This window comes from Typopeltis vanoorti, chromosome 1 (assembly GCF_054136105.1).
Source record: "Typopeltis vanoorti isolate ZY-2024b chromosome 1, IOZ_Tvanoo_1.0, whole genome shotgun sequence".
NCBI lineage: Eukaryota > Metazoa > Arthropoda > Arachnida > Uropygi > Thelyphonidae > Typopeltis > Typopeltis vanoorti.
Genome location: NC_143549.1, coordinates 16238904 through 16251667, shown reverse-complemented (window position 1 = coordinate 16251667; position 12764 = coordinate 16238904). Strand labels below are relative to the sequence as shown.

The window sequence follows — 12764 nt, the reverse complement described above, 5'->3', positions numbered from 1 at the left end:
TATCTTAGACTGCCCATCTAGCCCCAAAAGTTCACAAATCCACCACTTTCCTCTCTTCCCTCTGTCCTGTAATTGATAAAATAGACATTTCCACTAGCAAACTTGCCAACCTGTTAATAAGTTGCTGCAATCACAGCAACTCCCTGAGTACATGAGTACAACATAAAAGTGACTTTTTTTTTTATCTTTACAAAAAATATCAAGATGCCTGCATTTACCAGAACCTTCATATCATCCCATGAAAAAAACAGATATGGGATTTATTGCTCTTGTGGCATTTGTTATATAGGCCAGACAGGAAGGTCAGGAGAGATCCACATATTTGAAGATGTCAAAGATGTGAAAAAAAGAAGACACATAAATCAGGTATACCACATAACCTAATAGTCATCAAGTATTTTGGCAACAAACAAAAATGTCACATATTGATCATAACTGTTTTACAAGAAAATTTAAAGAAGCCTTTGAAATGCATAGGATCCTTACAGAGTGCAATAAAAATCAAGGCTTAATTTTGCATCAAGTATGGTCTGATTTTCATCAAAAATTTAACTGCCATAGACCTAGGATATAATACTATTGATACCACAGAATGTGATAGCAGCAACTAGTGATGTTTCAACATGCTTACAGTAATTTTTATCAATTATATGTTACAGTCGTGAAGTTATCAAAAACATCTAATATGTGTATATTATTTCTGGGAAAACTTCCATGTTACTCCTCTTAATAAACTATTATAATTACGGCTATTTAGCCTGCTTCAGTTTAGGAGTGCCCCTGTTTAAATGTCATTAAATGTCACCACTGAAACCGAAAAGAACAAATCCATCAATTTCTTAAACTTGACATTAACCAGAACACACAACAAAATAGCCACGAAAATATACCACAAACCCTCGCACATCGGAAACTACCTCCATTTTCACTCATACCATCCATATTCTGTTAAAAAATCTGTCATCTTATCACAATTCATAAATGCTTACAAATTTTCAACCAATCAAAATGGCCTAAACGCAGAAATAAAAAAACTAACACAGATCTTCTTAAATCGCAACTATCCTACACAACTGATTAACTACGCAAACAAGATGGTAAAAAACCGCCAAAACAACCCAAGTACCAAAACGAACTTCCCTATACAAAAAATGATCAAACTACCATACACCCAAAACACATACAAAGCATATAAATACATCTTCAAACATACTGACTACAAACTGGTATTCACCACAAACCAAAAACTGGCAAACCTCCTAAAATCCACCAAACCCCACACACAGAAAGAAATATTTGAACAGCACAACGTAGTCTATAAATTTCCCTGCCAGCAAGACTGTGACATCACCTACACAGGTTCCACCATCAGGTCTTTATGGGAAAGACTACAAGAACACTTCCGTGACTGTAACATCCCTATTCCAGAACATTTAAACACTAAAAAACGTAACATCAAAAAGAAAAATCGAATACAAAGCACAGGAAAAACGGAAATAGCTATTCACGCCCTTGAACAAAAACATACCCCACAGATCAACAAGGCCATCATAGTAGACAGACAAGACAATGAAACAATGCTCAGAATATCAGAAACAATAGCTATAAAAGTGTGACGCGAACTCTATCAACGTACACAGGCCCTACATAATCTCCGAGGTTTGGAAGCTTCACAACATAAAATTGAGGTCACAACCCCGACCAATAGGCGACAACACAAACACTTCAAAAGCAGAAGCACCTACCCGACCTGACTTAGCATCCACTTTCCCAATGTGTTCAGATGACGACCAAGAATAGTCGAAACGGACTGCACCCCGTCAACCACCTTTCCCCTTCCCCCTCCCTATTTTAAAAAATCTACCCTTTCACCTTTTCCCCCACCCTATATAATATAATATATATGTTTATATATATTACGAAAAAAACCCGGGTTTTTCTAACTTAATTCTCCCAAATTCCCCCCCCCCCCCCCCCACACACACTCAGTAGTTTTTCGACATCGCAGAAAGAGGAAAAGCCGCAACACCCAGAAAAAGGTATGTGTAAATTTCCATTTCTTATGCTACATATACTTTTTGGTAAATTTACACCTACAATGCCCTAAGAATCCATGAGTAAATAGCCAATGACATTTAAACAGGGGCACTCCTAAACTGAAGCAGGCTAAATAGCCGTAATTATAATACATCTAATATGTGTAATTAATGGTTAATAGGCTTTTGTTGTGTAAAACTTTTATGTACCAGTAGTCCTGATGATGATGTAAGTCTTATAACTTATGAAACTTATTATTATTCCTTATTCTTGTAGAGAGGCTTATATGCTGGTTAGACATGATAACTAATAATTAAGGAATTGACAGCGTAGACTAGAAATATAAATTAAATAAAACTTTAATATATACTTTCCGATATTTCAGCAAACGTCACGAATGCCATGACATTCGTGAATAAGGAGGAGACGTCAAAACTGACCATTATGTCATTATGTTGGAGTGTAAGGTTTTCTATACTGGCTTTGAAGTGGGCTGAGTTTTTTATGTGTGATGGCATGTTGCCAGTATGGTGTGAGAGCGCTTTGGCTAAATGCTTGGCTAGTTTGTAAGTGGGGATATCAATGTACCATCCACTATGGGACGTAATGGCACATTTTCTTTATGTATTTTTGGGATTGTATTCAATAGGGAGGTAAGTGGCTCGATCTAATAGTAATGCCTTAAGCTTACCTGTGTAGTCATTAAGACTGAGTACCACAGTGCCGTTCCCCTTATCCGCTTTGGTGATAACTATTTCTTTGTTTTTCTTCAATTCTTGTAGTGACTTGTATTCACTAATAGATATGTTGGTTTTTGGAGGTTTTGCTTTTGTGAGAACACAGGCTACATCCAATCTAATATCGTTGGCAATGTGGTTGGAAGGTGGCAAATCCCACGTTCAATTTGGATTATTAATTCCTCGGCTGGTAATTTCCTAGGAGCCATGGCGAAGTTGTGACCATGTGACAGAGCGTTGAGTGCTTCAGGCTTCAAGATAACTGAAGAAAGGTTAACTACAGTGTTGGTTTGTAGTTTAGGTTTGGACACCGAGTTTTTTATTAATTTATCAAACTTGTTGATATGTCGACTCCATATTCGTTTGAATTCTTTATTAGCCGCCGTACATGAGACATCATGTAGGACTGACCAAAGCTCGTGATTAAATGTATTTGAAAGCTCATTTTCTAGTGCTAAAATAGCTCTGTTTATGTCAGCTAGGGAACCGCGTATAGCAGTAATTTGCTCCCAAAGTAAAGCCTGGCTCGCCCAGTTGTAGATATGGAGAGCTTTCTGTGAACAAAAGCGGTGTTTAAATTTTACACAGTTAGGGATGACTTGATTATCCCGGCAGCATTTTAGGAATGCTAGACGGTTAAGTTGTCTGGATAACTTCAGCTTCAGTTTGCCATAAAGGCGGGCCTTGCGTGCGAAGGAATCTCCGTGGATGATCGTAATTCTTGTAGAGTGGCTTATACGCTGGTTAGACATGATAACTAATAATTAAGGAATTGACAGCGTAGACTAGAAATATAAATTAAATAAACTTTAATATATACTTTCCGATATTTCGGCACACGTCACATTGCCATCTTCTTGGGAATTTAATACAAAGACAAGTGCACGCAAGTACTACATAACAGCAAATGAGAACAGAAGCTAGGAAGCTACCATTTTCCTAAAGTCCTGATGGTGCCTCCTGGTGGGCTATATTGATAGTTCTTGGCCTTTGGGCCGAAGTTCTTCTGATAAATATTTCCCAAATTTGGGGCAGTCTGATGCATCCAAATTTGTTGAGGTTTGGCATGTTCCTAAGGTCTGAGGCTGATTCCATGAATAGTCTTTCATATTTGAACTTTCTGCGGTGTATTACTGTGGCTTTCTTCTCTTAATCTGTGACGAGTATCCAGAGCGTGGTTAGCAAGCCCAGAGTGGCTGTACTGGTGAAATCGGATGTAATCCTTGTGTTCTGAGATTCTGATATTTGCTGTCCTGTCTGTTTGGCCAAAGTAGGATAATTTACAGCTGCAAGGGACCTGGTATACACCAGGTAGGTCAAGGGGAAGTGGTTGGTCTTTAGTGGAGCGGATAAGGGATACCAATTTTCTATATGGTCTGTAACAAGTGGTCAAGTCATGTTTTTTTTAAATTTTGTTGATTTTTTACAAGGTGCCTCGGATGTAGGGAATGGTGATGGATTTGGAGTAATATTTTTTGTGAAAGGGGGGGAAGGTGGGTTGTGAATAACTGGTTATTATTATTATTACAACCCCAAGACCTGATGGAGTCAAAGACTCATCTGGGAGGTCTTTTAATCACACACACACACACACACACAGCTCATCATACCATGTTTTAAACACATTCAAACTCTTTGTAGACACCACATTCTCAGGCAAGGCATTCCAATAATTCACAACTCTGCACGAAAAAAACGTGCCTCTCACTCCCCTACTCACACCCTCTTTATACAGTTTCCAGGGATGACCTCTGGTTCTCCCCTGATCTCCCACTATTCTCTGTAAAACTTCTCCAGCATTGATCCTATAACAACCCCCTACCAACTTGTACCTATCAGATGGCCAGTCTCCAATCCTATGCACCAATCTAATATCCAACGCCATCTACTCTAGTTTGACTGTCAACCTATCATGAGGTACTCTATCAAAAGCCTTTGCAAAATCCAAGTATATTACTGTGTATTCTTTTCCTCTCTACAAGAAAGCAGTCACTTTATTGTAATAAGTAAGTATATTACTAAAACATGACCTTCCTTTAGCAAATCCATGCTGTCCATCAAAGATAATACCATTGTCATCAACCCAACTCTGGATCCTATTTCTCACAAGCTTCTCCAATGACTTAACCACAACACCTGACACACAAATAGGCCTATAATTTGAGTTCGTTGAGTTGGATCACCTCCTTTATGAAGTTGCACAATCTTGTCCTCCTTCTACTCCTTAGGAGGTTGACTGAGTGCAAGACTCATATTAAAAAAATATGTCAAGGCAGGTGTCACCTCCTTGGCATATTCTTTCAGAATACGCGGTGATATATTATCAAGTCCCACAGCCTTATTAACATCTAGTTTACTCAATTCCCCATACACCTCTTGCTCACCTATAGTCAATCTCTTAATTGTTTATTCTTTTTTTATTAAACTCTTTAATTATATAATAATGTGGTCTCAATACTGAAAACTTCCCACAGAACTGCTAAACCACAGAAACTTAAATTTGCATATTTTAATGATGTCAAAAGATTTAACAGTTTCGTAGCATTTCCAAAGGTGCCAATGAAGCCATAAGCCTATTATGTAAAGATATGTACAGATAACAGGTATAATGGAAACCTGTCAAAAAAACAAAAGTTTTCATATACAGCAATAAGCTGCTTCAGTTAACTAGTAATTTTTAATATTTTGCAGGTAGTTCAACAGTTCATCATTATAATCTGGAAGTTTCTGATGGCTATTACTGGGGATATGATCCCTACATGGATCCAGCCATAAGCAATGTATTTGCAACTGCTGCCTTCCGATTTGGTCATAGCCAGATACAGGTAAATGGCAATGAATTCCAGTATTGAATACAAATTTTCTTTTATATTGTTCCCACTCATGAAAGGTTATTAGTAAACCTATAGTACATTTGTACTGTGGGTGGGCTAATTGAACCTTATTGAGCAACAATCTTCAGCAATGTATGCTATTCATTCACATATATGTTTTATGCAAAGAATGATGATGATGATGTATTTGTCTAGATGGCTTAACAGGTAATAAAAAGTAGGTTGAAAAAAAACTGTAAAAGTTTCACATAGAATTGCGTAATAATTTAAAGTAGAGTTCCCAGATTATTTAATTCTTAGCCTACCAACTGTATACCCTTCCACTCAGCTACTATATATCATATAGGTAATGAACTAAGTTATGATATATAGGTGACAAAACACTGTAAATTTACAGCGTTTTGTGGGATTGTTGTTAATCGTCATTATTCTTTCAGCGATTTAGACTCAATGTCCTTTACTGCCTCATTTGATTTTTTCCTTGATCACCCAAATTCTGTATTCTCATCTGTTGAAAGCTTATTTTTCACTTGGTTAGACTATAAGAAATTTAGTTTAATCCTTTATCCAAGTGTGAGCAAACAAAGTTTGCACCTGAAAGTATCTTCAGGACTGGGTTAAGGTGGTACAACACCGGGCAACTCGTTGCAAAGGTGGAGCAAGCTAACATCATTCCTATCTCAGTATCTCCCATAATGCAAAACACATCTCCTTGCAGATATGTATAATGTTATGCATTAAGGGAAGGGCCACTACCCAGATTAGTTTCGACCTTTATTAAGGTCTCTTCAGTGGGAGCCAGGCCCAAGTGGAGATACCAGGCAGAAGCATTAGCAAGGTACCTAAATCCAGAGTAATTTAATAAAAAGATGGCACACCGTTTGGCAACTCCTATAGGTAGAGATGACCTTGCTAATGCTTCTGCCTGGTATCTCCACTTGGGCCTGGCTCCCACTGAAGAGACCTCAATAATGGTTGAAACTAGTCTGGGTAGTGGCCCTTCCCTTAATGCATAACATTATACATATCCACAAGGAGATGTGTTTTACATTATGGGAGATACTGAGATAGGAAAGATGTTAGTTTGCTCCACCTTTGCAATGAGTTTTCCGGTGTTGTACCACCTTACCCCAGTCCTGAAGATACTTTCAGGTGCAAACTTTGTTTGCTCACACTTGGATAAAGGATTAAACTAAATTTATTATTGTGTTCTCATCTGGGTGGTATCAAAGTATCATTCTGGTGGTCTTGAATTACAAATTTATTTTTAATTCTTTAAAATTAATTCTAATTTTAAAAAACGAAGTTAATTTTTTTCTTTACATGTTTCTATGCCTTTTTTTTTTTTTTTTTTTTTTTGGACTCAGAGAATATAGTCTATGTCCATCTAATAGAAAGTATGGTTATGTTGATTAAGTGAGGTGAAAGGGTGGATGAGATGATTGTTATGGTGTCTTGAATGACTTGAGAGGCAGTGTGAATCTGAGGTTCATTCTTGAGGTTGCATGGAAGAAGATAGAGAGGGAAGATAGCGTGTTGATTGCCCAGGTATGATAATGCGGAGCTGCAGAGAAGAGCATTAAAATAAACAGTATAATAGCCAGAATGTGTAGAAAGAGAGAGGTGTGGAATGCATGGATGCTTGGAGGGCATTTGAGGACAGAAAAAAACTGTATGTGAGAGATGGCTTGCATTTGAATGAGGAAGGACATAAGCATCTGGGGAGAATGCTGTTCTCTGAATGCCTCAGTGTATCAATGCAGGATACATTGATAATTGCCCACAATTATCAAAGTAGATGGTAGAAAGAGTGGCTCTTGTGGGAACAGGTGCTTGGAAGAAGGGGAAATACATCAGGTTATGCTAAATCCAGTGGAGTCTGAAGGGGATAATGATATGTATAGAAACAGTGACATTTTTATTATTTATGCTAATGCAGGGAGTAACCAAAATAAAGGAGATGAATTAGAGACACTAATAGCATCAGCCTGTTCAAAGATTATTGTAATCTCTGAGATGTGGTTGATGGAAAATGATATACTAACAGAAATAAAAGTAGCAGGGCATAACATTTTTTGAAAGGATAGGAAGGGAAAACACGATGGTGGAGTATCGCTTATGGTAAGTGATGATTTATGTCTTCTCTGAGTGGGGGATTTGGAAGGCAGTGGCACTAATGGTTTTGAAAGCATATGGTATGAGGTAGAGGTGAGCAGGAAAGGATATTTAGTTGGGTGTTGCTACAAGGTAGGGAGCATAGAGGGTGAGGAGCAGGTGATGTTTAGGCAGTTGAGCTTGGCAAGTCAAGAAGAGGCAATGTGTTATGGGATCAAGAGTTTGGGATTTGATCATAGCATCAGAAGAGCTGATAATAAGTGAGATGACATCTCTCCCACCAGTTGGAGAGAGTGGCCATGTGGCTTTAACTTGGAAGATGAATCGACATACAGGAGTATCAAAGAGAAAGGAATGTATACGGAATTTAAGGCAGGTGATTATAATAGTCTCAGGTATTAACTTGGGGCAGTTCCACTTGGGGAAGGAAATAGAAGGGCAAGATATCATTAGTGCTTGGGAACTTGTGAAGGAATATTTAGTAGCAGCAATAGCAAGCTGTACACAAGAGTGAAGAAGAAAACACAATTTGGTATAAAGTGGATGATACACAATATCAAACAAGGACTGCAGGTAAAAAAGAGGTTATGGAAGAGATATAAGACGAGGGGGATGGAGAGTAGATGCATGAAGAATATAAGATTCAGACCAAGAGTGTGACTAGTAGGTAAGGAAGGCACAACTGGAATATGAGAAGAGATTGGCTCTGAGATCCAAAGAAAATCATAAGGAATCTTTCAGTTATCTGGCCAGTAGGAGGAGGAGAAATGAGTGTGGAAGAATGACATTGTTAGATAAAAATAGGAATAGAGTGAATGATATAAATGACATAGTGGAGTTGTCAAATGAACACTTTATTGGGATATTTCATCCTGGAGAAGGGTTTAATACTAGAGAGATAGGCTGGGTTTTGAGATCTAGAAGTGCAAGAGGAGAGTGTGTTTCAAATACTAAGTACTCTGGTTGTCAATAAAGCAATGTGACTAGATGAAATTTTGCCATATATTTTGAGAAAATGTGCTAAAGAACTGACAGCTCTGTTGACCTGGCTTTTCACTGAAAGTCTGGCTATGGGAAAGATATCCAAGAAATGGAAGGAAGGTAAGACAGTGCCATTGCATAAGGGTGGTAGCAGACCGCAAGTGTCTAATTATAGGCCAGTTTGTGTTTCATCAGTAGTTGTTAAGATCTTGAAAAAATTAGTGAGGGACCATATACAGCATTGGGAAGATGAGGGTAATGTTATTGTGAGAGTCAACATGGATTTGTTAATGGGCGCTCTTGCTTCAGTAATATAATTGCCTTTTAGGAGTTGATGAGGGAAAGGTATATGCTGCCTTTTTTTTGGATTTTGCAAAGGTATTTGACAGGGCCACATGATAAGCTGATATTTAAGTTGCAGCACATAGGTTTAGATGTCAGGTTAGTCAAATGAATTCAGGATTGGCTGTCTGATAGGTATCAGAGAGTTGTGTATGGCGGGACAATAACAAGGAGATACAAAGTTACAATTGGGGTTCCACAGAGCTCAGTACTGGGATCCGTATTGTTTAATCTTTATATCAATGACATTGTCAATGGATTGCAGAGGGGTATTCAGTTGTTTGCAGATGATGTGAAGCTGGGAAGGGTCATTAGTAATAGTGCAGATGTGGCAGCCCTACAAGAGGATTTTGATAAACTAGAGAGATGGATAAATGAATGGTGGTTTCGGTTTAATGCAGCAAAATGTAAAGTCTTGAAGTTTGGGAAACATTGATGAGAGGCTGACCATCTGAACTCCATCGGTAAATCTGGATTTGGACAGAGGAATGAAAGAGCAAAAAGACATTGAATTTGCAGAAGAAAATAACCTCTTTATTATGAACAGCTTTTTCAAGAAGAAAATCAACCGAAAATGGACTTGGAGAAGCCCAAATAGACAAACTTACAATGAAATAGAGACTTCATCTTCTCCAACAGAAGATATATTATTATTATTATTATTATTATTATTATTATTATTATTATTATTACGGGTATCTCCATGGAGTCAGTAGACTCATCGCGGGAGACCCAAACCAGCAAAACAATATCTGTCATATCTTTTCTTGAATTCATTTACAGACGAAGAGCTCACAACTAAGTCAGGCAATGAATTCCACTCATTCACTACCCTCCAGGCAAAAAACCTTGTTCTCACACCCTTGTTAACCACACTCTTCTTTAATTTCCAGGGTTGACCTCTTGTTCTTCCATCACTATCACACATCTTCTGCTGACAGCCAAGTTTCACTAATGCCTACAACTTTTGGTGAGATTGCACTGACTAATGGCAAAAATTCTTCTCTCTTATTTCAAATGCTTTTTGCATTGGTATACAAAAATTGCAGATTCCCTCTAGATCTTGTACCGGCTTTAGAACTAATATATAAGTCACTAATTTCAGTAGTTCCATGCCGATTTTTATACCCTCTCTTCTGCAATTTACTCTGTGAATAAGGATCATTAAATATACAATCACTGCTAAAGTTTCTCTCTCTTACACTCAACCTTTTCAATATAGTTTCCCTGCCCAATTACTTCAACTTGTTCAGAAAACAGTAACTTCTTCAATTGCTTATGTCCTTCCATGTTCAGATGCAGCCCATCTCTAGCATACAACTGTCTTTTTCCTTCAAACACACTCCAGACATCAACAAATTCCAGACCTCTGTTTTTGCACATTCTTGCAATCATATCATTCATTATCATCGCTCGTCTACTTAACTCGTAATTGTCAAAACGAGGCAGCACACACAATTCTCCCATTAACACTTTTCCTCTTCACAATATCTAACAATGTTCTTAAATCTTTTGCTACCCAATTTATACCACCATTCAGGTCATTTGTACCCACCATAACTATCATCTTGTCTGCATCATGCCCTCTCTTTATTGCTAAAGCCACTCTTTCTATTGTCCCACCAGCCATACAATAAATAATACCGAAGTGCTTAATAGATTTAACACAGGAAGTGACCACAGACTAGTAAGGGTATGGATCAATAAAAAATGGGAACGGAATAAGCTCATAAGAAAAAAGTCCAATTTAGTGAATCTACAAAACTTCTACCACAATAAAAGCTGTTATAGAGAATCACTCAAAAATGAACTAAAACAGTTAAACACAGCTATTGCCATCAATGATGCTAATGAAATATTAACAAAATCTATCTTGAATTGTGCACTAGAAATAGGAGGTGTAAAAAAAAAAGGCGCCAAGGAGAGGAAAAACTAAGACAGGAAACCTTAGATCTGATGAAGAAAAGAAGAGATATGAAAAGAGATTTGAATGACACCAATAAAATAGAATATGTGGAAATTTGTAAAATTATAAGTAAAAGGATGAAACATGAACTTAGATCGTATAATACCAGGAAAATTAAAGAAATAATAGAAAACAATAGTAATATGAAGATCCTAAGACGAATATTATCAGTTGGAACAAAGGAAATAGCTGCTGTAAAAGTAAAAAATGGTGAGCTTATATAAAATAGAGATGCAATAATCAAAAGAATTCAGGAATTTTATAGTGAACTCTATGAAGACAAAGACTGGGACATCCAAGAATCATCTATGGATAACTCGAGTGAGGAAGAACATAATGCCCCTGAGATCTTACAAGGTGAGGTGGAAATGGCACTGCAGGAAATGAAGAATGGAAAGGCTCCATGAGAAGATGGAATTATGGAAGACTTCTTAAAACTGGGAGGAAGCCCTGTCATCAAACAGCTGACTAAACTCTTTAATAAATGCCTAAAACAAAAAAATTCTGAAAAATTTGAACAATTCACTTCTAATATTAATTTTTAAAAGAGGCAATAAGGAAGAAATTAAAAACCACAGACCTATAAGCCTACTCCCCACCATACAATACTTTGGACCATATTCACACATTAAGACAGCTCATTGAAAAATCAATTGAATACAATAAACCCTTATGTCTGGCCTTTATAGACTATGAAAAACCATTTGATTCAGTTAAAACATCTGCAACACTAAAAGCACTCGAAACCCAGGAAACTGAGAAACCATATATTGAAACACTAAAACATATTTACAATAATGCAACTTCTGTAATTAAATTATATAAAAACAGTTAAAAGTTCCCAGTACAAAAAGGCATCGGTCAAGGCGACACCATATCTCCCAAATTATTTACAGCTGCACCAGAGGAAGTCTTTGGAAGCCTTGATTGGGAAACAAAAGGAATAAACATAAATGGAGAAAGACTGCATCATCTGAAATTTGCAGATGATATTGTCCTGATAGCAGATAATCTTGAAGATCTGGAAGAAGGGCTAAATCAGCTAAATGAAGCCTCCAGAGAAATTGAATTAAAAATAAATAGAGAAAAAACAAAAATAATGATGAATAAATACATAAACCATAGAACTATCAAAGTTGAAAACCATGAAATAGAACATGTTACTTCATATGTATATTTGGGACAATTGTTATCCTTTGAGGAGTGCCAAAGAAAAGAGATTGAACGAAGAATTCACCTTGGATGGATGGCTTATGGGAAAATGAGAGACATATTCAGAAGTGACATCCCTACGAGTCTAAAAAGGAAAGATTTCAACCAGTGCATACTTCCTGTCCTAACATATGGAGGAGAAACATGGACTTTAACAGAAGCCCTAAACAAAAAGCTGAGAACAACACAACATCGCATGGAAAGAAGTATGCTAAAAATTACATTAAGAGATAGGAAGACAAATATCTGGATAAGATCTCAAACAGGTGTCATGGATATTGTAAAATACATTAAACAGGCTAAGTGGAGATCGGCTGGCCATATTGCCAGATGCAGTGATGGGAGATGGACTAGAAAAACAACAGAGTGGAGACCAATGGACGGAGCAAGACAAAGAGGAAGACCGAGAAGAAGGTGGAGAGATGAACTGGAACAAATTGCAGGAGTGAGATGGAATGGAGAGGCAGAAAACCAAGTGATCTGGAAAATCATGTGGGAGACCTTCGTCCAGCAGTGAACAGAACCAGAAGGTTGAAGAAG

The 12764-nt window shown here is 37.4% G+C and overlaps 1 protein-coding gene across 1 annotated transcript in view; it reads left to right on the top strand.

Annotated features, from left to right (window-relative positions):
• LOC150109808 (chorion peroxidase-like) overlaps window positions 1-12764 on the top strand; it is a 197943-nt gene that overhangs the window by 163882 nt on the left and 21297 nt on the right. Inside the window, exon 11 of the mRNA XM_090396224.1 lies at window positions 5466-5599. Coding sequence (XP_090252350.1) covers window positions 5466-5599 — 134 coding nt within the window. The remainder of the gene's footprint in view (window positions 1-5465; window positions 5600-12764) is intronic.